The 25,304-nt window shown below is 44.9% G+C and overlaps 1 protein-coding gene across 5 annotated transcripts in view; it reads left to right on the forward strand.

The window, feature by feature from the left end:
* Positions 1-25,304, forward strand: part of Kdm3 (Lysine demethylase 3) — a 572,262-nt gene that overhangs the window by 447,456 nt on the left and 99,502 nt on the right. For 4 of the 5 annotated variants that reach the window (XM_076305347.1, XM_076305593.1, XM_076305514.1 and 1 more), the window contains exon 9: positions 5,021-5,617. The exons of the other annotated variant lie outside the window; for it this stretch is intronic. In XM_076305347.1, the coding sequence (XP_076161462.1) occupies positions 5,021-5,617 (597 nt within the window). The remainder of the gene's footprint in view (positions 1-5,020; positions 5,618-25,304) is intronic. 5 annotated transcript variants of the gene reach the window in all.

The raw sequence follows: 25,304 nt of genomic DNA on the forward strand, positions 1-25,304 counted from the left end.
GGAATCGTAATAATTATAGTTTCTTAAATTGAAATTATCGAGAGTTTGTCCGGATAAATGTGAATCCGACAGCATTCCTCTAGAGTCGTTAACTTACCAGCTCTCTGTGGTAGGTTATAGTGTTCCAGTTTCCGACGAAAGTATAGCCACGGAGTAGGGTAAGAAAAGTAAAAATTATAGTTCCAGAATATTCCGTAATAACTGATACGAGGGGAAAAATAGAACCGAACGTCATCGAGATTACGTACAGTCCCGCAAGAACGTGTCGACGATATACTTAACAAGTTTACGCGACTCTCTTTATTTAATATCAAGTCCAATCTCTTTCGTTAGCTTTTGGTTCGCTTTCTACAAATTTTTTCGATCCACGATCTCCATATCCGTCCAATTCGGTACAAAGTTCATAATTATTAAAACACATTTTCTCTCGAGCAATGTACTTCGTTGCGGTAAATTCTCGATTAAATTCGCGTCCAAGTCGATATCTTTCTTCACTTTCCTCTCTCGAACCGTTTTACGTACGCAGCACTGTTCTCGGAAAATCCTCTTGGTCGACGCGCCTGAATTACACAACGATCGTATCCTACTCGAAAACCCCGTAGACGTTTACGCCCCTCGGGTGGTATTAACTTTCGTGGATCTCACGCGCACCGTATTTATCGTCCACGCGCAGCCGTTTCCTAACGGGTTCGATTCGCGTCGATCGAAAGAATTTCGCGGCTCGAAAAACGCTCGCGGGCGCCGTGTACCGGCTCTCCTGCGGGCGTTGTGTCCTTGAACGCGTGCACTAGCAGCACGCGTGTGCGTGCGCGTGTGCGTGTGCGTGTTCCTGGCCGCGACCGAGTGACGCAGACGGAGCGACTACGACTACGAGGACCACGACTACGACTACGACCACGACCGGGACTACACGAGGACGCGAGAGCGACGGCTGCGCGCGCACATGCAAAACGCAGCCAGCTGCCGGGAATGCGGGAGACAACAGACACGCTCGGAACGGGCATTAATGTCCCTCTTCGGGCGTGTGTTACATAAACCAGCGAGCTTCGTAGTCGTCCCTCTCGCTCCGGCCAGGCCACTTAGCGCGAACCACGCTAGACGCGCGGCGCACCAGCGGCAACAGCGCCAGCTATTCCACCGGTTGTTCCACCGTGCGCCATTATTTACCGCGGGGAGATCTTGTTTGTTCCTACGATTAAATAGGTCTGCCGGAACAACGGGCCGTAAGTCTTCCGTGTCGTTGGCTCGTGGATTCGTTCGGGTGTATTTCCAGTTACGCGACAACACCGACGCCCGGTAATTTCCGTGGATTTATTAATTGCACAGTCTTACACGCAACGCGACCTTCGAGCCCGATAATACGGTACGAAGTCAAACGGTCGATTTACATGGATCGGCACGCTCGAGCGGTTAATTACTTATCGGATTATTTGCACGTCGAGTGTCTCGAGGATCGTACCGCGTCATCGAGGATTTGTCGATCGGTCGGAGAGCCGAGTCGAGCCGAGCCGTAACGCGGATCCCTGGAACCGACCAGCCAGCAGCGTCTTAGCTCGCGGTGCATTTGAAATTCATCGAGATCCATTTATTCATAGCGCGATACACGCTGTCGAATGGAAGAAACATGAGGCTCGGGCCGCCTGCATCCAGCGCGGCGTATGGAGGTCAAACGATTTTAGATAGGAGACTCGATCGACCGACCCGTCGACCGTCGTCTATTATCGCTCGCAAACTGCACCGACCTTTTTATTGCTAAACTCTCTTTTCAATTACCAGGCCGGCGTAATTGTCGAGATAAACGGGAGACGGCACGTCTTCGAGTCGTTGTATTTATTTCTGTCACCGGGCGACGGGTGATCGCGGTCGCGATCGAAACCGGAGCCGAAATCAGCGCGACGAACGAGAACCGTTTTCCGGACGGACGATGTACCACCGCGCACGCGCGGTGAACAAACGCGAGAAGCGTTAGAGATTTCGACGGATCGGTTTCAGACTTTCTCCCGGCCACCGCTGTACACGGTAGTGCGGCGCGTTCGAGTGACTAATGGGTACGAAACATTAGTCATCCGGCAATAACGAGTATACCGGTGCGTCGATTCGTGCGGTTCGTACACAGGGATCGTCGACTGCGCACGAAACGAATTGCGCGAGTTTATTGGCCAACCGATATCCCCGCGTTTTCGAATTATTTTCCCACATTGCCTCCGGTTCGTGCCGGTCCGTGTATTTCGAGAATCGGTGCGCGCGATAAGGGGGAATTCTTTCGCGAAAGCTTCTCGCGTAAAGAGTGAAGAAGAAAAAATTAAAAAAAAAAAATAATAATAAATAAAAAAAAAAAGCACGCACCGAGTTAAGAAACACGCATTTTTCACCGGTCGCGTCGATACGCGACGTTGATTCGCGTGGATACCGTTCGAAACGAAGATGTAAATAACCTAGCCCGTGAGTCGGCCCCCGATAAGTACGTTGTTATCTTTACGAGCGTCGAAGTCGACGATTCGACGCGGCCTAACGCGGCCCGGCACGAATTCGTCGTTATTAAATAGCGCGCGGAGGATGAACGGTATGCGTGGCGCGCATGCGCGATGACTCGGGGACTCGCGATTTCGAAATTACGCGAAGGGAGTCGGCGACGAAAAGTGTCACGGTTTGCTTTCCTTGCCTCGCGGCGTATGAAAGTCCCGCAGATCGAGTCGCACGATTACCCGGCATGTGTAACTCCCACGTTTCTCCGTAGCGATAAAATCGCCCCGAGCGTCTGCGAGTCGAACGCGCGCGATACTCCGCGCGATACCTGTTTAAAGCACCGTCCGTGGAAAATAATTTCGCTTTACGTAACTCGCGCTCGCGCTCGCGGCCGAGCTCGCCCGCGCGCGCGCGCGCATGCCAAGGAAGACGTCGGGGAAGAAGACGGAAATGCGCGTCGCAAATGTAAACGAGAGATGCGTGCGTGCGTGCGTGCATGCGTGCATGCGTGCGTGCGTGCGTGCGTGCGTGCGTGCGTGCGTGGCTGGCTGACTGCGTGGATCGAGCACGTCCGTCTTCTTGTAGTCGAGCAAGGACACCGCAAAACGTACAATGAAACGCACCGATGCGGGCAGAATCGAATAGCCCGCAGTCCGAGAGACGCGACGGAGAATAATTCTCCCGTCGAAACGAACAGGGTTGGCTTCGGAGTTGGACGCGTCCGTTTCGAGGACGCCCCGCACATGTGCGCGAATACAGGCCGACGCAAAAGCAACGGACTCGTTCCGTGGCTCGAGCAGCGCTCGACGAACGCGCCCCGCCGAAGGAATAATTCCAGCGCGGCTACGACGTGTGTTACCCACGGTCGTTCGTAGCGTTGAAAAGTCGCAATCGCGAGTCTGTATATAGGTTTTGCGTCGACCTGTATTACAGGGTCTCCGCACCTTGCCGCGCGCGGAGGACTTTGCATAGTAAAGAAGCAGGTTCCGCGAAGGAGGAAAAAGGTGCCGGGAGGAATGGCGGAAGCGAAACGGGGCAAATATATCGCGTTCGGGAGGAAGAGTAGTTCGATCGGTTTAAATAACCGTGTCCTTGTTTTCTTTTTATCGGGGGAAAACAATAATGGTCGACGCAATATCGTCTAACGCTTTAAAAGCGTGGTCTGGGCAGAGAAGTTGGGAACGTCATTTCGTTCGGCGGGCACGCAAAAAGCCGGAGGAGAGCGCGGTCGGTCGGTCGGTCGTTCGGTCGGCGGCAGGCACGGACGGCAGTGCAGCAACACGCGCGCGCGGGAGCGAGCGAGCGAGCGAGCGAGCGAGCACGTGTGCGTGAATGCACGCGGAATATTTTTTGCGGCAGGCGAGTAGTCGTGCTTGAGTTGGCCGCGCTCGCTCGCACGGTCGCCTTCGGTCACACACATGGAAAGAGAAACGCCGTTCGACGGGCAAAAGGATGGAGAGAGAAGAGAAAGAGGCTGTCAGGGGTTGGCGGCTAGAGGGGAGAAGCGACGTTAGGTGGAACCGTGGGTGTCGAGGGGAAGGGAGCACGGCGACGTAGCGGCGGTTGCTGCCACTGGGTAGCGTAAGTGGGAATGTAGGAGGGTCGGGGAAGTCTGCTGGCTGTGGGCGTGGTGGGGGGCGAGCTTTCCTCGCTGCCGCAGTAGAGTAGCGGCCTTCGACGCGTTCTGATCTCGGTCCGCGTCGTGTTCTCCTGCGTGTGACAACTTTTGTGCGCGAACGTACGCGTTACGCAGGCCATTTTCTCTCCCCCGGATTAAAGCCCCGTTCTTCTTCCATATTCCAGCCGCGTTTATCGGAGATTTCGCACGTATTCCGGTTGGTTACCGACGATCGTCGTTCCCCCCGTTACGCCGAATCGCTTCGAAACCGGAGCGGTTGTTTTCGCGAAACGATCGACTCGTCTTCCCCGAAGCTTGGATTTACAGTGCAGTGTTGTACCCGCGATGTACGCAGCGACGATCGCGAGAGCATCGCGACGCTAAGCGATCAGCGTCCACCCGACTCTCTCGGGGAGTGTGGAAAGCAAGATTTCCGCGGTCGTTCGACCGGGACGACCGCGTCGTGGCGCCATTGTTCGCGGAGGTCACGAGAGCAGTGGTAATATCGACTCTCGTTCGCAAGAAAGTGCGAGCCGACTTCGATCGCGGTTTCGCGATCTCGTCTCGCGCGTCGTCCGAATTAGTTTTCGCACCTAGGAAGCCTCTTTCTCTCGGTCTCTTCCTCCGATCGATCAGTGCTCGCGGTAAAAGCGAAGTGTGCATCGAAAGTAAGAAAAGAGAAAAGAAAACGGATCTCTCGCGACCATTGTTCCATCGGTCGATCAACGTCTGTTGGCGAGCGGTTCGTGTTCGTTCGGCAACCTTCGTAACCGATCGTGTCCCGTGGCTGGTTCGTACGGTTCCCTCTCGCGCGACGAGTGATCTCATCGTGCGCACGCAGTGCGCGGCAGGGTGCTGCCGGTGTATACGAAAAGAAGTCCGCGGTGGTGTTTCTTGTTTTACCCAGTGATTATCGATACCGTTTCGTGCGGCCAGGATACCGGGAAACGAACGCCGGCCCCGAGACGGTGAGTGCGGCTCGTACGATGAAGAGAACGAGTGTGGTGATCGAGAACGCAGCGAGGACGACGGTAGAAGCATGCCACCGGTGCTAGGAGGCGCGGCAATGGCGGTCCTTCCGGTAAGCCCGCAGACGGCCACGCAGGGTAACCCGCACCACCATCACAATCATCACGTACATCAGGGACAAACGCAAGTTCTACTCGCGGCCGCCGGCGCAGCCACGCAGGCCCAGCCGCAGCTGCTCTATCAGCCGTATAATTTGATGCCGGCGGGCAGCTCGCCCTCCCACCAAACGGCAACGGCCTTTCAGCATCATCCTCATCATCATCATCAACAGCAGCAGCAGCAGCAGCAGCAGCAACAGCAGCAGCAGCAACAGCCGCAGCAGCAGCAGCAGCAGCAGCAGCCGCCACCGCAGCAGCAGCAGCAGCAACAACAGCAGCAGCAGCAGCAGCAGCAGCAACACCAGCAGCAGCAGCAGCATCATCACCACCTCCACCACCAACCTCCGACCCAACAGAGCAACTTCCTGTCGGGAGACGTTGGTAACGCCGCCACGACGCTTGCCCTGTAAGTGACCCTACTCGACTCGTTTTCGAATCACCCTGTCAAAACCCATAAAAAGAGTCGCACGGATCTTGGGAACGGTTCCCTTGCGACCCGCGTCTCTCGATTAACGTTTCGCCAGGAGATTACCCGTAGTAGCCATCTGGTGGTAATTGCCGTTAGTTTACGGCCGCGTGCGTGCAACGCACCAAAGCCCGACCGCGTAACATTCTAACCCGCGAAGCGCTAAATTAAATCCCCGGTTTGTTCGTACAAACAAGATAAGACGCGCGCGATATATTGCGTTCACGATGATCCGAGACGCGAATAATCGCGCGGTCGGAAAGGTTAGGAGGGGAAACAAAGCGCGCCGTAAAAGTTTTAGACGAGCGAATTGTGCGGCGTCGGGTTCGAAACCGGTGGTGAGTAGGGTGTGTTGACCGGTGCAGGTGCAATCGGCGTTCAGGTTGACTGGGTTCCCTCCCGGTAGGTCATGGAAACTCGACGAGCCTCTCGAGAACGACCCGAGTTCTCCGCGCGTTACCTGCCAACTCGAAATTACGAATTTCGTTTCCTCTCCCTCCCCCCTTCTTTCTCTCTCGCTCTCGCGTGGCGCGTTGCGTGCGCGTCCGTGTGTAGCGAGCGTCGGCGAGAGATAATGGGAAGCTTTGTATTCGGATCGAGTTTCGCGCGAATTACGACGATCCGCTTCTCTACTATTTCGCCCGGGAGTTTTATGCACGGACCGGTGGCGTAGTGGGGGGAGTAGGCGAGAGAGCTTCCCGAGATATTGCACGCTGAATATAAATCGGTTCTCGCGCTGCTTATGGGAACACCGTTACGCCTTTAGGTCTCGCGCGGCAACGCCGCCAAAAGTTTCGGCGTTTCGCGCTCCCTCGTGTTCGCGCGACTGCGTATGGTCGCTTCTCGGAAGGAAGTAGGAACGCGCGGCGACACCGTGCGATACACACGGATTGCGCGCTCGTCGAAAGAATCGTAATGGTCGCGGTTCGCGGAATTCGCGTTAATCGACGTACCAGACCGGTCGGTCGGTCGGTCGGTCGCGTTCAGCGGAACCGGGATTCAACGGCGGTTTACGATTGTCGTAAATGGATAAAATTAGAGCGTGGGTATCGGGAACGCGAAAGGCACAGCGAGACTCTCGGGCGGCTGCGCGACGAAAATAGCGACGGTTAACGTAAATTCGAAAGTGGCGCGCGGAAGCGAAGCTTTGTTTCTCCAGTGAGGCGGTTTTAAACTTTCGCCGACGAAACGCGAATTCGATGAATTGTATCCCCGCGGAGAGCAGTGCTCGGCTCAAGGTCGGACACGGGACGCTCCCGATAGACCGACGATGAACACGACGCGTTTCGACTTTCGCGCGGAATTTTGCGGCGTTCTCGTTTTCCCTCGAGTCGATTCGCGTCCCCATTTTTCTCCGTCCTCGCGTATTTTCGATCGTTGAATATTCACTTTTGTCGGCGACCCTGATGCCGCGCGGCAACTGTCCCGATTCGTCGTCGCGTTCCCCTTCGCCGCGGAGTGTAACGGTTTGATCCCTGGTCGGACCGTCGAAACACTTGTCGACGATCAGCAGCGTGCGCTCTCCTCTCGGATTCCCCTGCAAAATCCGAGGACGAACGAACCGCGCGCGGTCGGCGTGCGAACCAACGAGAGCCTAGGTATTTGCAAACTGGTTTCGCTCGCAATGTCGGCGGCGTTGCGTAATGTCCGGTACACAACGCGAGCCCGATTCGTAATCCGTGCTATTCGACGCGCGTCATTGCGCGTAATTAATTGGAATTCGTTTCATCGCGTCGGCGTGACGCGAGCGCGCGTTCTCGAGATCTCTTTCGCGATACACACCTGGACTCGAGCGCTCTACTCTCTACTCTGTTTCCGATTCTCTTATCTTCGCTCGCAACCTATGGACGGTGGGTACCAACGTCCGATGGAAGGTAGTAGGTCGTTGCGGTTCCGTTTCACGGCATTTAACGGGAAATATTCCTTTCCACGAGATCGCGCTCACCAAAGAAATATACCGTTCGGTGTTTTCGTGGAACGATCGCGAACATTTTCGGAAACGGTTCTCCTTTCTCTTTCGCGCGGTGTATTCTCGCGTACCGGAAAACCGGATTACGGGAGAATGGGTTTCGAGCAAAGGAGAGAGAAGTATCCGCTCCCTCGGGAGCGAGAGAGTTGAGGATCCTTGGTGGATTTGGGTCGGTTTTATTCGCACACGGTATAGATCGCTCCCACGTAGCGCGGCTCTACGCCATTCAGCCTTCCGAAAGATACATTTCCATGAATTTACGGTCCGTATTTATTCGAGCGTGGTATAACAGAACTCGCTCGTTCGTTCGTTCGCTCGCTCGCTCGCTCGCTCGCGGAGGTTTCCAATCGACGTGGTATGCGCGCGGCGTAGTCTCGTAATAATCCTCTTGGAAAGAGTCTCGATGGTAATCGATCGGAACGAGCCTCTCTCGATCGACTCAACCCTGAACCGGAACACGGAGAAAACGTTTGATGGTCGAGTAGTCGAGTGAAACCGGGACTGGTTCAGCCCCGGGCACGCTTAATTAGCCAGCCGCCTTTCGTTTTCGAGCCATCGAGTTATTAAGTTGACGCGGCAAAGCTTTCTCTCTCTCTCTCTCTCTCTCTCTCTCTCTCTCTCTCTGTGTTTCCTCTTCATTTTTCTCTCCTTTTTTCGCGTAGATGGATTTATTGAATTTTCCGGACTCCCGGTGTATAATCCAGGCAGAAATTAAATAGCTTTGAAAGGCTTTCGTTTACCCCGTGGAGATACGGTGTACTGCATTCCGTCGGACAACGACGACCAATTGAAAAGCACCGCATCGCGTGTATCCGCGATGTATTCGATAAATCGTCGCGAATATTTGCGCGGAAAGAGAGAGGGAGGGGGAGTGAGGGAGAGAGGTGGGGGTTCCATTGAACTGAAAAATTTCAAAGGCTGCTTTATTACCTTTTGCCGAGGAACACAGTTGCATAAGCGAAGCTCGTACACGAGCGTTGCGCGAGGAGAGCTCGTTGAAATATTGCAAGAGCGCGGAGCGTGATTTTCGAGCGCATTGCGCGCTCTCGACGCGAATAGAGCCGCTCGATTATGTATTTCCTACATTCGGAATATATATACGGGATTCTGGACTACCAATGGCCGTTTCGGCGGGGTTACGGTGATTTATCGCGGAATATTAGCCGGTCGAAGAGAAAACGCGAAAAGGACCTTGAAATCTTGGCAGCCGGTGTCTCGGCGAAAGGGTGGCGTCCCAGTGTCTCGACGTTCTTAAATTCGAGCGTGGAAACGGTGTAAATTCACGAGAACAGCTCGCGCTCGAGTTTCTGAATCGAGAGAAACGCTCCGGGCGCTGTGGGTGTAACCGAGCGATAAATAATTAGATTCTTTTTTTTTTTTTTTTTTTTTTTCTCGTCTAACGGTGATTCTTCACCGTTTCGAAGATACGTACTAACGATTCTTCGTTACTCGGATGATATATCACTTTCTACCGTGAGCCATCCGAGCTTAGAAGACTCGAGAATTTTTCTTTATTTTATCGAGACTCGGTCTCGAGAATCGTAAATTCGGATTATAATACAAAGTTTATTAGGATGAGCGGGGGGATCTCGCGCATCCGGTATAACAAATTGTATTTGGTTGTTCGGGAAGTCGTTTCGTTTTTCGAAATGGGAGAATGTATAATTTAATAAAATGTTTATACGCTGTACAAAAATCGTGTTTCATTTTCACCAAAAGAAACGAGATGACTTTTTGAACAACTTAATAGACTGAAGAATCTAAAGTCGAAAATATGAAGAAATGTATAGTGATAAAATTTACGTATACATTTTCTGGTTTATTTAATTTCAAGTAAATATGTCGTATCTGTTGTAAATTCAGATTACGATACAAAGTTTATTACGATGTACAGGGATATCACGCATCCGGTATAATGAATTGCAGATAGAAGAATTTGAAGTAAAAAATATAAAGGAATGTATAGTAATGCAACTTACGTATACATTTTGTTATCTATTTAATTTCAAAGAAATAAGTCGTATCTCTTGTAAATTCCGATTACAATACAAAGTTTATTACGATGCACAGGGATCTCACGCATCCGGTGTAATGATATAAAGAAATGTATAGTAATGTAATTTACGCATATATTTTCTTATTTATTTTATTCGAAGTAAATAAGTCGTGTCTGTTGTAAATTCAGATTACAATACAAAGTTTATTATAATACCAAGAGATCTCACGCATCCGGTCTAATGAATTGTAGATAGGAGAATCTGAAGTAAAAAATATAAAGAAATGTATAGTAATACAACTTACGTATACATTTTCTTATTTATTTAATTTCAAGTAAATAAGTCGTGTCTGTTGTAAATTCAGATTACAATACAAAGCTTATTACGATGCACAGGGATCTCACGCATTCAGTAGCGTAACGAGTTGTAAATAGAAAAATATAAAGAAACGTGTACAGTATTGGGTTATTCGGAAAGTCACTTCGTTTTTTTTTTTTTAGTGAAAATGAAACACGATTTTTTTAGAATATATAAACATTTTACTAAATTATACATTCTCCATTTTGGAAAACGAAACGACTTCCCGAACAACCTAACAATACGACTCGGTACGAACAGCGATAGTATCGCGTGTCCTTCGCGACTCTCAGCTTGAAACTTAAAAAAAAAAAGAAGAAAAAACAGAAAGGAAAATAGACAAACCTTTAACGGTGCAACATAATACCACCTTTCGATACCGATATAATAACAGTCCTTAAAACTAACGTCCGACACGTCTGACCATCGTTTTCCGGTCCTCGGTTCCGAGAACCGCAGTCGCAACGATACAGGGAAAAAGAAATTTCTAACGATTTATTTTCGAGTTACGAAATACTTTATCGCGCGAGTTTGCATTATTTCGACGAACACGAAACGGTGCTCGCAGGAACCCGAGGAACGTGTCTCCGTGGAGAGAGACGGGCTATGAAAACAGAGGCAGGCACCTCTCTCTCTTTCTCTGTCTCTCTCTCGTGGCGAGAATTGTGTGTTCGGGTTTCTGAAAGGAGGAATTCCGGTTTCATCTCGTCGAGGCTCGCGGACGATTTTCGCAAAGGCTCGCTGTTTTGTCCCCTGGGCGCGCGCGCGCGAGAAAGAGAGAGAGAGAGAGAGAGAAAGAACAGTGCCGTAAACTGCTCGGCCTATAATGGGCTCTGGGAAAACGTAACAATGCGGTTAATCGGGCGCCTGGCTCCTTCGTAAGGATCAGCAGGAAGGAAAGGGCGCGGGGGGTCCGTAGAACGATGGATAGAGGGGGTGGGGTGGGGCCGGGACGAGCGAGAGGGACACGGGAGTGGGGGGGCTCGAGGTAGGAAAAAAATTTCGAGACGCCAGGCATTGCTCCCTTTGTTAGCGGGGTTGGCCTCAGGTAGAGAGAAATCACGAAAGTCTGCCGCATTCTATGGAAATACACAAAGGCACGACTGGTCCTTTTGTTATCCCGAGGGTTTCTACCTGCCCTTCTCGACCGTGGCTCGCGAACAATGTAACGCTCTGCGGAAGAGAAGAAAAAAATCGGTGGAAGATAGAGGAGAAAAGGACGGGTCCGAAAGAAGGCGGTGGGTAGGGGACACGAGGGAGGGAGGAGGGATTCGGAGAGAGACGAGTTCTTACGATGCACGCGTGTACGGTTGGAGGTCATTCGAGGTCGAACGCGCGCGAGAGATAGCTCGAGAATGTGTGTATTCGATAAACGATAATCGCGGGTACCGTCGGAACCGTTCGCGAGGCGATCGGGTTCGACGATAAACGTCGTCGATGGAGAAAAGAAAAAAAAAGAAAAAGTCGAGGAGGAAAAAACGTCGATTCGAAACTCCACCGGATGGTTTCTTTTTTTTCTTCGGTCGAACGAGACGAACGCTCTCCGTTGCGCAACGACGATCTGCGTTTTCCGCGAGTTTAAATTTCCACCGATGCGAGGGAACGATGAATTCCCCGGCCCTAAGCTAACTTTATCCGCGCGTAGTACGCCACGTTGACCTTCGCCGAATGAAAATAGATGGCGCGTCGGATTCGTTCCTCTGCCTTTCCATTTTACTTTTTCCGCTGGCCCTCTGCGTGTGCGCGCGCGTGTGTCTCTCTCTCTCTGTTTATCTGGAAAGAGAGAGATCCGTGAACCGGGGGACCGGGTTTACGATAAAATAGGAGAGGAACGCGGGAACAGACTAATTTTGGCCCGGCTTTTTAATATATTACCGGCGTCGTCGGTATTTAAACAACTACCGAGCGCGCGGCTGACGCGACGCGACGTGTCCCGGGCTTAAAAGTATCGCGTTTATTTTCGCACGGATGAAAAGAAAATATCGCGCGACTCGTTTTCTGGATCGAGTTTCCTGCGAAAAGAAACGTGCGTGGCACCGGCGCGAGAGAGACTCGACGAACAACCGCGGCACCGTGACCGTTTGATTTCGTTTCGCGCGCGCAGAAGAGCTCCTTTTACCGTTCCTTTGTTCGATTTATCGACACGGACGGAAAGGAAAAGTAAACGCGTCAAAATGGCCGGCGTAGCTCGGGCACGTTTATCCGTTCGAGATCGCAGCCGCGAAGGGGCACGGTCGTCAGGTGTCCTCTTCTCTCGCGGTGGGTGCGTATAGACGGTTGACGCGTGCAACGGGACACGCACACCGAGACGGACACCCGTACGAACCGGCAACGCGGCACGAGAGAACGCGACGATTCGCGAACCGAGTTGGGAACCGCTGCACCGAACGAATCTCGTCGCTCCGCCGGCCCGAGACTCGGTTCGAAGTCTCGCGAATGACTTCTTTAGTTATATATCCGGCGGATCGTTGCGGTCGTCGGTTTTCTTTCTCGATTTTCTGCTGCACCGCTCTCCCCTTTCTCCTCGGCCACTCGGCTGGGCGCAGCGCTGAATCACAACCGCAAATATCCTTCTCCGGTAACTGGCTCTGCCGGTCGTGCCACGCCGAAAGAGAAGAGCGCGTCGCGGCCGTGCGAACGAGAGGCAACCGGCAGAAAGAAAGAAGCGCGTCGTAGCACAGTCTCTCCCCTGCTAGCAGGCCCGACGAGTCCGTATAGTTTACAGTCGCGCTGCACTCCGCTGAGGCCACGATCTAGGTCAACGGAGAGGTCGGTTTCTCTCGTTTCATCGCCATCTTACGTCGTCGTCGTCGTTCACGTTGTCGTTGTCGTTGTCGTTGTTCGGCGAATCTAGTTTTACGGGCTGCACGATGATCTTGTAACGAAACGCAGAAGCTACGATTACACAGGCGTGATGCGATATTAGGCCAGTTGTCCAAGGCGAGATCGGAACCGTTACTCGCTCGTTTAGGCGCGAGGAAGAAACACGTTCGATTCGGGGGCCTGTCCAAGGTCACGTCCGGGAACCGAATCGTTTCCCCTACCCCCCCCGTCACTGTTACAATGGCGTCGAGAAGCGGATCGATCGCCGCGACGCGTTAACCTTAAAGCTTTCTTCCGTTCGACCGTGCACGCTCTCCGAAAATCTAGGGAACTCGTATTTTTAACTTCGAGACGTAACTTTAAAATATCGCGACCCCGTTACGGCAATTTTTAACCGCGTCGACGTATCACCGGTACGGAATAGAAAATTTTTTTTTTCTCGGGTCACGGCGACAATTTCCCGCCCGGAGTAATTTTTGCATCGCGCGATAAAACGTTCGGAGAAATTTTCTAAATCGGAAGAATAAATTTTGGAATTAATTCGGATCGTGGTTTCTCCATCGAATTATATTACACGTTTTCCGCGACGTGCGAAAATATCGTTCTAACGAATTATCGGCGCGTTATTTTTAATCTCGTACCGTGAAACTTTCCTTAATTAGACAAATTCCAATGCATTAAACGGGGATCGGGAGTCGTCTCTCAAGAGCAAAAGGTTAAAGTTCCTTCCTGATACTAGTGGATACCTATCTCTACGTTACGCTTCCATACATTGACTTCTGCGTGTGCGAGGCTTTTAATATCCGCGATTGATACTCGTTATTGAATAAATAATACAACGCGAAGGTTATAGACGGAAATGGTATATTTGGTATATTTTTTTTTTACACACCTAGGCGTTCATTTATTGCACATCCAATTAAAAATGTATACACGAGCTCTCTCTGTGCACAGTAAGTAAACATTAAATCTATCGATGTTGAATTAAAAAATTCCAAGGCCTGTTCGTAACATATTTTTTTTTTTTTTCAAGGTTCGAATCTCGATGTGAATCGAAACATCGATTCCTCTCGATTCGAAATAACCGGATCGGTCTCCCTTTAAGCTGCGTTGTTCCCACGCGCGCGCAACACGCTCGTTGCTGGAATAACACGCGCCGCGAGTCAGAAGTCGATCCACGAGTGGTTGCGACACGATCGAGGGAACGGGCTCGAGTTCTATCGCCATCGATTCACCCGGCTAATTAACACAATTTCAGTCATGCGAGAGCGTGATTCAGAGGCCCGATAAACTTCTCGTTTCGTAATTCGAACGTCGCAGAATCTCGCTAAATACGAGCGGCGTGTGTTATCTCACGCTTCCGTATCTCGAGTTTCTTCGTCGGGCATTGTCAAACCTTACGACTCGAGTCCGAAGGTCGTCGAGAAAACCGCGTTCGCGCGTATACCACGTACAGTGGCCCCAAAAAGTATTCCTGCACCGTGTTATTAGCTTGTTCGGAAATCAACGATCAAACTTACGATCCATTTCGTTTTCCAAAATGGAGAATATATAATTTAGTAAAATGTTTGTACACTTTAAAAATTATACATTCTAATCATTTTCGAAAAAAAAAAAAAAATATGATTTTCCGAACAACTCGATATAAGGAAATTCTTCTCACCTGTAACTGACTGATTTTAACGAAACAATTTATGCACTTAGATCGCAATAGTGCGTATGTAAAGAAATTTTTTATGTCCACAGGAAATTTCTTTAGGAAGGTGAAATTAAGTTTCGAAGATTTTAATGTTTTTTTTTTTTTTATTTTTTTAATGCAATTTTTCAGGGACTTTTTTTACATCAGAATGATAGAGCGCTAAGAGGTGCGAGTTTTGCGAAAGCTTGCAACGATTTTTTATTTTGTTTCTAACTTCGCAAACGTGTGAGATATGATACAAATTTTCTTTGAAAAAATACCCAGCTTTTAGTGCTCTATCGTTCAACTGTGAAAAAAGTGTACTAAAAAATGAAGAAATATTGAATTCTTGAATCTTGATTTTATCCTTCCAAAAACATTTTTTCTCGGCAAGAAAAATTATTTCGTATGCAACAAAATTTTCTGACAAGAAATATTCAATTTTCAGTGCTCTATCGTTCAATTGTTAAAAAAAGAACCCCAAAAAAATAAAGAAAAGAATTCTCGGGTCTTGATTGTATTCTTTCTGGAACGTATTTTGACTACGGAAAAATTATGTTATAAGCGGTCTAGTATGCTTTACATACGCGCAAACATTCATTAAAATCAAACTCGCAACTTAGGGGAATTACCTTGTAATATACTAGGTTGTTCAATAAGTTTCATCATTCAATAAAACTTATTGAACCGTACTAGGTTTCTCATTAAGTTTTATCGAGTGACAAAACTTATTGACACACTACATGAACTTGACACGTAACATTACTATATTGAACACTACTGTTCAATCATTTTTGTCGTTCAATAACACACTACATAAACTTGACACGTTACATTACTACATTAAACAATACTGTTCAATAAGTTTTTATAGAACGACAAAACTTATTGATACACTACGTGAACTTGACACGTAATATTACTACATTGTACACTACTGTTCAATAATTTTTGTCGTTCGATAACACTACATGAACTTGACACGTAACATCACTATATTGAACACTACTGTTCAATAAGTTTTGTCGTTCGATAACACTACATGAAGTTGACACATTACATTACTAAATTAAATAGTACTGTTCAATAAGTTTTTATCGAACGACAAAACTTATTGACACACTACGTGAACTTGACACGTACATCACTACATTGAACACTACTGTTCAATAAGTTTTGTCGTTCGATAACACACTACGTGAACTTGACACGTTACATTACTAAATTAAATAGTACTGTTCAATAAGTTTTTATAGAACGACAAAACTTATTCACACGCTACATGAACTTGACACGTAACATTACTACACTGAACACTACTGTTCAATAAGTTTTTATAGAACGACAAAACTTATCGACACACTACGTGAACTTGACACGTAACGTTGCTACACTGAACACTACTATTCAATAAGTTTCATGGAGCGAGAAAATTGATTAAACAATCCATCAGTGTACGAATATTTTTTTACTCCGCTGTACGTACGCGGGCGCGTCTCTGTGTACGCGTATCTCTGAGCACTCTTGACGCGATATCGCTCGCAAACCGATTCCCGTATCGTTCGAACGAATTTCGCGAGCTCCCGTTAATCTCGGTCGCGACACACGCGTTTCTCGGTAACCGAGTTCTCGTCGAACCGATTCGAGAAAAGAAAGGGGAATCGTCTCTCGAGTCGAACCGACGATAATAAGACCTTTGTTTGCGCAATTGGCACCGAGTTTATCCCGAACGTCTCCGCCGAATCTAACCGTAAATTGCACAATTTCTCACCACTGAACAGACTCAACCGATCCTGACATCGAATTTCGGTAAATGTCGCTCTTAATTCTCATTTTAATTAAAATTCTTCTTCGATATTCGATAGTTCTCCATCAGTTCGTCTCGTTCTTAAAGAGGTGAGAGATTGAAGCCCTGTAACAATTAACTGGTTGTCTTTATCTCCAATTTTTCTACAAAAAACAAAGGTTCGAAGGTTAAACTCTTAAAAAGATATTGAAGCAAGTTTCTTTTTTTTTCTAGGAACTACATTTGTACGATAAGTTTGGGGAGATTGTGGGTTAGGTCTTTAGAGCATAGTGAGTTAAGAAACGTACCATTTTTTTAATATCTTACGATGAGACTTAACGTTCTTACCTACGGTGAGACTTAATGTTTCATCTCGTAATTAACACTAAAAGAAACAACGGTGAACGTATTTTTATTTATACCTGACTTCTAATATATCTTCGAAAGTAGAAGGGGAATAGCCGAATTAATTTACGAATATAATTACTTTTCCATTTCCACTTCACGAATATAATTACTTTTCCACCGAAGATTGCGAGCGAAAGCATCGTTAGTAATCGAATAACTTCAAAAAGAAATTCAAAACTGTTGAAACGATCCCTTTGGTAGTTTTACCGTTAAATATACAACATTGATCTATTTTTTAGCTTCAGTTGTATCGTATCGCATGTTTAGCAACTGTGCCACTAAAATGTGAAAACACGATTTGGCCAGAATGGTCGCTCGTAAGTTCACGAGAAATGATCTTGTAAGCGAGCAGCGTTCCACGTACGTCTTCTTTGTTATCATGATTCAAAAATTTCGATCCCTTTGGTAGTTTTACCGTTAACTATGCAACATTGATCCATTTTTTAGCTTTAGTTGTATCGTACGTTTAGTAACTATGCTACAAAAATGTGAAAACACGATTCGGCCAGAATGGTCGCTCGTAAGTTCGCGAGCAATGATCTTGTAAGCGAGCAGTGTTCCACGTACGCGTCTTCTTTGTTACAGTGATTAAAGAATTGCGATCCCTTTGGTAGTTTTACCATTAAATATCCAATATTGATTCATTTTTTAGCTTCAGTTATTGTATCGTATCGTACATTTAGCAACTGTGCCAGAAAAATGTGAAAACATAATTTGGCCAGAATAGTCGCTCGTAAGTTCGCGAGCAATGATCTTGTAAGCGAGCAGCGTTCCAAGGACGCGTCTTCTTTGTTATAGTGATTAAAGAATTTCGATCCCTTTGGTAGTTTTATCGTTAACTATGCAACATTGATCCATTTTTTAGCTTTAGTTGTATCGTTCGTTTAGTAACTATGCTACAAAAATGTGAAAACATGATTCGGCCAGAATGGTCGCTCGTAAGTTCGCGAGCAGCGTTCCACGTACGTCTTCTTTGTTATCATAATTAAAAAATGTTGTACTTTTTGGTAGTTCTACCGTTAAATTTCCAATATTGATCCATTTGTTAGCTTCAGTTGTATCGTATTGTACGTTTAGCAACTGTGCCACAAGAATGTGGAAACACGATTCGGCCAGAATGGTCGCTCGTAAGTTCGCAAGCAACGTTCCACGTACGTGTCTTCTTTATTATCGTGATTAAAGAATTTCGATCCCTTTGGTAATTCTACCGTTAAATATCCAACATTGATCCATTTTTCACCTTCAGTTGTATCGTATAACACGTTTAGCAACCGTGCCACAAAAATGTAAAAACACAAAGCGTATCGATCGATCCACAGGCTAAACCGAGTTCCAATCGCAGAATGGTCGCTAGTAAGTTCACGAGCAACGATCTCGTAACCGAGCAGCGTTCCACGTACGTCTTCTTTATCATCGTAATTAAAGAATTTCGTCTCGAGGGCAAACGACGTTTCGTTTCGTTTCGTTTCGTTTCATCGACGAACGAAATAACCCCGTCGTAAACAATTTTCGCGCGCGCGAGATCATCGCCGTTGGTGGGTGCTCTCGTCGCGGGATCTGGCTCTCGAAAATAACACGCGCGGGGCGTGTTGTATCGTATCGTAAACCGCGTGTTTCTAAATATAATTTTTCAGTTCGCCAAACGGTGGGAATATAATAAACGGTCCGGCGACAAGGACGGTGGTTAGTACGCGTCTCGTACGATTCGTACTCGCAGTTATTGTTCCTTATCCGGGCAGCCGTTCTCGTTGGACAAAAATGAGCATTGTCGAGAGTATCGCGCCGAACGCGTTATCTTATCGCTGTTACACGCACGTTGTTATCGGTGTCAGAGGCAGCGGGTCGGCCAGATATATCTGTCTGAATTCCCGCAAGTGTCGTCGAGCGACTTCTGCTCCGGATTACTCTTTTTCTTTTTCTTTTTCTTTCTTTCCTTTTTTCTTCTTCTTTTTTTTTCTCTCTTCTTCTTTTTCGAGAGAGATTCGGATCGTTGGAGTGCTTCGACCGGTGGCGCAAAGGTCGTTGCTCGCCAGGCGTATTTCAACGAATCGATCGGAATTTCCGTTTCTCGCGAACTTGTGTATTCGTGTCTCGTATCAACCTCGCGGAAAACAATCGAAAACCGTCTTAACTGGTCGACGTACGAATTACGGAGGAATTTAATCGGATACTATTGTTCGTTGTATATTATGTGTATATATGTAACTTCGCAATTGTGCGAGATACGATACAAATTTTCTTTTGAAAAATGCCCATTTTTCGGTCCTCTATCGTTCAACTGTAGAAAAAGAAATCCAAGAAAATAAGAGAGAAATAATGAGAGAAGAATTCTCGGGTCTTGGTTGTATTCTTTCTGGAACGTATTTTGACTACGGAAAAATTATGTCATAAGTGGCCTAGTATGTATATATATAGTATTTTTTGTAGTGTTTTTTAGACATAATTTTTCCATAGTCAAAATACGTTCCAGAAAGAATACAATCAAGACCCGAGAATTCATTTCTCATTATTTCTCTCTTAATTTCTTGGATTTCTTTTTTTACAGTTGAACGATAGACTGAAAAGTGGGCATTTTCTAAAAGAAAATTTCTATCATATCTCAATAATTTTTCCATAGGCAAAATACGTTCCAGAAAGAATACAATCAAGACTAGAGAATTCTTTTCTCATTATTTCTCTCTTATTTTTTTGAATTTCTTTTTTTACAGTTGAACGATAGACTGAAAAGTGGGCATTTTCTAAAAGAAAATTTCTATCATATCTCAATAATTTTTCCATAGTAGCAAAATACGTTCCAAAAAGAATACAATCAAGACTAGAGAATTCTTTTCTCATTATTTCTCTCTAATTTTTTTGAATTTCTTTTATATATATATATAATGTATGTATGTGTATTATATTGTCCCCTGTTTACCGTGGCCGCGATAGCAGCCGTTGTTTTCATAGTTTCGCGCTTATCGATCGCTTCTTTCCCGAGACACTTATCTGCGTGAGCGTGTTTGTCGCGTTGGAACAACGTTGCCTGTTTTGGATCCGGTTTTATCTCGACGTTAACTGCGTATCGTATATTCGCGAAAATTCGTGGTGACGCGCCGCCACCGCGGCGAGGCGCGCGGCTTGGATCGTTACGAAACACCGAGCAACGACGTACGCGTTACGAAATTTGTCGATGTTGTTCGCGATCTCGTCGAAAATAATAAATCGGGGACGGGTGGGTTCTCGCGCGCTGTTGTTTATTCGACGAGATGGAATTTCTCGCGGTTGTAATGTTCCAAGAAATTTTAGGAAACACGGGAAATCGTTACGGACAGCTTTTTGAAAGATTGTTTATTTATGCGTGGGTAAATCGGTGGAGAAATTGTCGTTTGCAATCTCGTCGAAAATAATAATTGTAGAAAACTTTTTGGAGGATTGTTTTTTTATACGTGGGTAAATCGGTAGAGAAATTGTCGTTTGCAATTTTGTTGAGAATAATATGTTAAGGATGAATCTCGAGTGGTGTTGTTTATTCGACAAGAAAAAATTTCTCGCAGTTGTAATTTTCCAAGAAATTGTAGGAAATCCAGGAAATCGTTATAGACAGCTTTTTGAAAGATTGTTTATTTATGCGTGGGTAAATCGGTGGAGAAATTGTCGTTTGCAATCTCGTCGAAAATAATAATTGTAGACAACTTTTTGGAAGATTGTTTTTTTATGCGTGGGTAAATCGGTAGAGAAATTGTCGTTTGCAATTTTGTTGAGAATAATAAGTTAAGGATGAATCTCGAGTGGTGTTGTTTATTCGACAAGAAAAAATTTCTCGCAGTTGTAATTTTCCAAGAAATTATAAGAAACTCAGGAAATCGTTATAGACAGCTTTTTGAAAGATTGTTTATTTATGCGTGGGTAAATCGGTGGAGAAATTGTCGTTTGCAATCTCGTCGAAAATAATAATTGTAGACAACTTTTTGGAAGATTGTTTTTTTATGCGTGGGTAAATCGGTAGAGAAATTGTCGTTTGCAATTTTGTTGAAAATAATAAGTTAAGGATGAATCTCGAGTGGTGTTGTTTATTCGACAAGAAAAAATTTCTCGCAGTTGTAATTTTCCAAGAAATTGTAGGAAATCCAGGAAATCGTTATAGACAGCTTTTTGAAAGATTGTTTATTTATGCGTGGGTAAATCGGTGGAGAAATTGTCGTTTGCAATCTCGTCGAAAATAATAATTGTAGAAAACTTTTTGGAGGATTGTTTTTTTATACGTGGGTAAATCGGTAGAGAAATTGTCGTTTGCAATTTTGTTGAGAATAATATGTTAAGGATGAATCTCGAGTGGTGTTGTTTATTCGACAAGAAAAAATTTCTCGCAGTTGTAATTTTCCAAGAAATTGTAGGAAATCCAGGAAATCGTTATAGACAGCTTTTTGAAAGATTGTTTATTTATGCGTGGGTAAATCGGTGGAGAAATTGTCGTTTGCAATCTCGTCGAAAATAATAATTGTAGACAACTTTTTGGAAGATTGTTTTTTTATGCGTGGGTAAATCGGTAGAGAAATTGTCGTTTGCAATTTTGTTGAGAATAATATGTTAAGAATGAATCGCGAGTGGTGTTGTTTATTCGACAAGAAAAAATTTCTCGCAGTTGTAATTTTCCAAGAAATTATAAGAAACTCAGGAAATCGTTATAGACAGCTTTTTGAAAGATTGTTTATTTATGCGTGGGTAAATCGGTAGAGAAATTGTCGTTTGCAATTTTGTTGAGAATAATAAGTTAAGGATGAATCGCGAGTGGTGTTGTTTATTCGACAAGAAAAAATTTCTCGCAGTTGTAATTTTCCAAGAAATTGTAGGAACCCAGGAAATCGTTACAGAGAGCTTTCTGAAGAATTATTTATTTATATGTGAGGTGTTAATAAACCATTAGAGAATTTGTCGATGTTGCTCGCCAGACGAGACGAAATTCTAAGAAATTGAGAAAAGTCGGTGAAAATCGTCAAACTGGGAAAATGATGTAAAGAGCTTTTTGGAAATTATCTATTTATTTATCCTTTACTGGGATGAGTTAATTATATGAAAATTATTACAGTGAGGTATGAACGACACGAATGGAAAGAAGAAGGAGATATAATAACAAAAACTCCTACAGAGAAATGCGGTTTAATAACTATTTTACAGAATGAAATTGATAGAATGGTTACATTACAGCTTCTTCGTTCGACATACAGTTGCAAAGGTGATTTATTTACGGGTTGAACCATTTGGTAAACAAAATCACGTAACATTATTTCTAAAACTAGTGAGAGAAGAAATAAAATAAAATTTACTAACATTTACAAATATTCTGGTCGAGGACAATAGTAAATTAATATGAGTAATTTGCAACTTTAGATTTCTTAAAAATTGTCTACGAAGTATTGAAACAATTATATGGACTATTCCAAGTATTTTTCTTTTCGTACAAATGCCTACAAATATTGCAACATCCAAATCTTTTCCATAAGGACTCCACCATACTTTGACAAAATAACCACCATACCTGTTAATGGCCCTCCCAAGTATTTTTCTTTTCTCAAAAATGTTAACAAACATTAAAACATCTAAATCTCTCCTAGAGACTCTACCATACTTTGCCAAAATAGCCACCACACCTCTTAGTAGTCCTCCCAAGTATTTTCCTTTTCTCACAAATGCCTATAAATATTGAATCATCCAAATCTTTTTTAAGCACTCCACCATACTTTGCCAAAATAACCACCACATCTCTTAGTAATCCTCCCAAGTATTTTCCTTTTCTCAAAAATGTTAACAAACATTAAAATATCTAAATCTCTCCTAGAGATTCCACCATACTTTGCTAAAATAACCACCACACCTCTTAGTAATCCTCCCAAGTATTTTCCTTTTCTCAAAAATGTTAACAAACATTAAAATATCTAAATCTCTCCTAGAGACTCCGCCATACTTTGCCAAAATAACCATCACACCTCTTAGTAGTCCTTCCAAGTATTTTTCTTTTCTCAAAAATGTTAACAAACCTTAAAACATCTAAATCTCTCCTAGAGACTCTACCATACTTTGCTAAAATAACCACCACACCTCTTAGTAATCCTCCCAAGTATTTTCCTTTTCTCAAAAATGTTAACAAACATTAAAATATCTAAATCTCTCCTAGAGATTCCACCATACTTTGCCAAAATAACCATCACACCTCTTAGTAGTCCTTCCAAGTATTTTCCTTTTCTCAAAAATGTTAACAAACCTTAAAACATCTAAATCTCTCCTAGAGACTCTACCATACTTTGCTAAAATAACCACCACACCTCTTAGTAATCCTCCCAAGTATTTTCCTTTTCTCAAAAATGTTAACAAACATTAAAATATCTAAATCTCTCCTAGAGATTCCACCATACTTTGCCAAAATAACCATCACACCTCTTAGTAGTCCTTCCAAGTATTTTCCTTTTCTCAAAAATGTTAACAAACCTTAAAACATCCAAATCTCTCCTAGAGACTCCACCATACCGATTAAGGGTTAATTCTCACATAGCCACCCTCTTACGAACATACTCCTGTAACAAAAAAAAAAAAACATTCTCACTTGGTCCCACGTAGAATCTTCAAACGCGTTTCGAGTCCCCAGTGACGATAACGCATCGAGCTCTAAATACGCGGGAGCGAAACTCTCGTTGCATTTGAATCGCAGACAGCTGCTTCCGTTGCGACAGAGATTTTTTTTCGCGCTCGCTTCCTAACGCAAATACCAGGGCTCCGTTCGACCGACACGCGGCCCCCGCGAGAGAAACTGTTTTCCATTCGTTCGCGGTGATCGAAGTCGTCTCCTCCTACGTTGGGAACGCTTCCCAGTTGCATATCGGAAATGCGTTCGTTTTCTTCTCTTCGTAAATATTTCATCCGTGCGCGCGGAACGGTTGCTTAATCTCCTCGTTGAATTCCACTTCTGAAACAAATAGTATCTGCCAGCTCTCGAGCTCGCGTATTCGATTTGTTTTTCAGTTTACCCGGAGCAACTTCCTACACAAAAGCTTCGCTTTTTCTCTATCGGACTCTTCGTTCCGACTCGAGTGGCGCTTCTTCGAGTGGGGGAAATAAAAATGAAAGGAAAGAAAGAAAAAGAAAAGAAAAAAAAAGAACGTAGAGTCTCGTGCAACCAGAAACTTGACGGAAGTATGCAGAACAGCGAGAAGTTGTTGCACTTCTTTCGCAAGTTTTTGCCGCAAGCTCTCGTCCGGGGGCAAGAAAATGGGTTCGAGTAGAAGCACTTGTTGCCTGGTTTCTACGCGCGTATCGAACCAGATTCGAATACGTGGAAGTCGATTCAATTGTCGATAACACGGGCACAGTTTTGTTACGCTTGTTTAATATTTGGTAGAAGATAGAGGAAGACAGAAACGATGTGTCGCGATTTCTGTAGCGCGGTGGGATGTAGAATTTGTAGGATTTGATGGAAGTGGACTGTCGAATTTGTGGATACGTTGTAAACGTGATAGAGGTACTGAAATGTTGTTCTTAGAGCAAAGTTTTAATTTTTAATTATTTGGGAATACATTTTGTCGAATATTTGGATATATTGTAATAATAGGAAAGAAGTTGAGTTTTGGAAAATGGCGTAGAATTTTCCAATCGAGATTATGAGACACTAAATATATAATCCAATAGTACTGTTAAGGTAGGAAAGTTGATTTACAAAATGGCGTAGAATTTTCCAATCGAGACCACGAAGGACACTAAAAATGTAACCTAAGAGTACTGTTAAGGTAGGAAAGTCGATTTTTTCATAATGGCGTAGAATTTTCCAGATACTAAAAATATAACACAGTAACCCGAAAAAAGGAAAAGAAAGAGTAATCCAGAGTACTGTTAAGATAGGAAAGAAAGTCGACTTTTTCAAAATGGCGTAGAATTTTCCAACCCAGACCATAGGAGACACTAAAAAAATCTAATATCGTTAAGGTAGAAAAGAGTCGACTTTTTCAAAATGGCGTAGAATTTTCCAATCGAGACCATGAGAGATACTAAAAATATAACCTAGTTATATTGAACATAATCCAGTAACCCCCAAAAAGAAGAAAAAAAAAGAAAGAGTAATCTAGAGTACTGTTAAGGTAGAAAAGAAAGTCGACTTTCTCAAAATGGCGTAGAATTTTCCAACTCAGACCATAAGAGACACTAAAAGATCTAATATCGTTAAGGTAGAAAAGAGTCGACTTTCGGACAAAATGGCGTAGAATTTTCCCACCCAGACCTTGGGAGACACTAAAAAATCAAATATCGTTAAGGTAGAAAAGAATCGACTTTTTCAAAATGGCGTAGAATTTTCCAATCGAGACCATAGGAAATACTAAAAAATATCGTTAAGATAGAAAAGAGTCGACTTTCGGACAAAATGGCGTACAATTTTCCAACCCAAACCATACGAGACACTAAAAAATCAAATATCGTTAAGGTAGGAAAGAATCGCCTTTTTCAAAATGGCGTACAATTTTCCCACCCAGACCACAAGAGACACTAAAAAATCAAATATCGTTAAGGTAGAAAAGAGTCGACTTTCGGACAAAATGGCGTACAATTTTCCAACCCAGACCTCTGTGCGACGCGAGACACTTAATAAC

This window comes from Ptiloglossa arizonensis, chromosome 1 (assembly GCF_051014685.1).
Source record: "Ptiloglossa arizonensis isolate GNS036 chromosome 1, iyPtiAriz1_principal, whole genome shotgun sequence".
Taxonomy (NCBI): domain Eukaryota; kingdom Metazoa; phylum Arthropoda; class Insecta; order Hymenoptera; family Colletidae; genus Ptiloglossa; species Ptiloglossa arizonensis.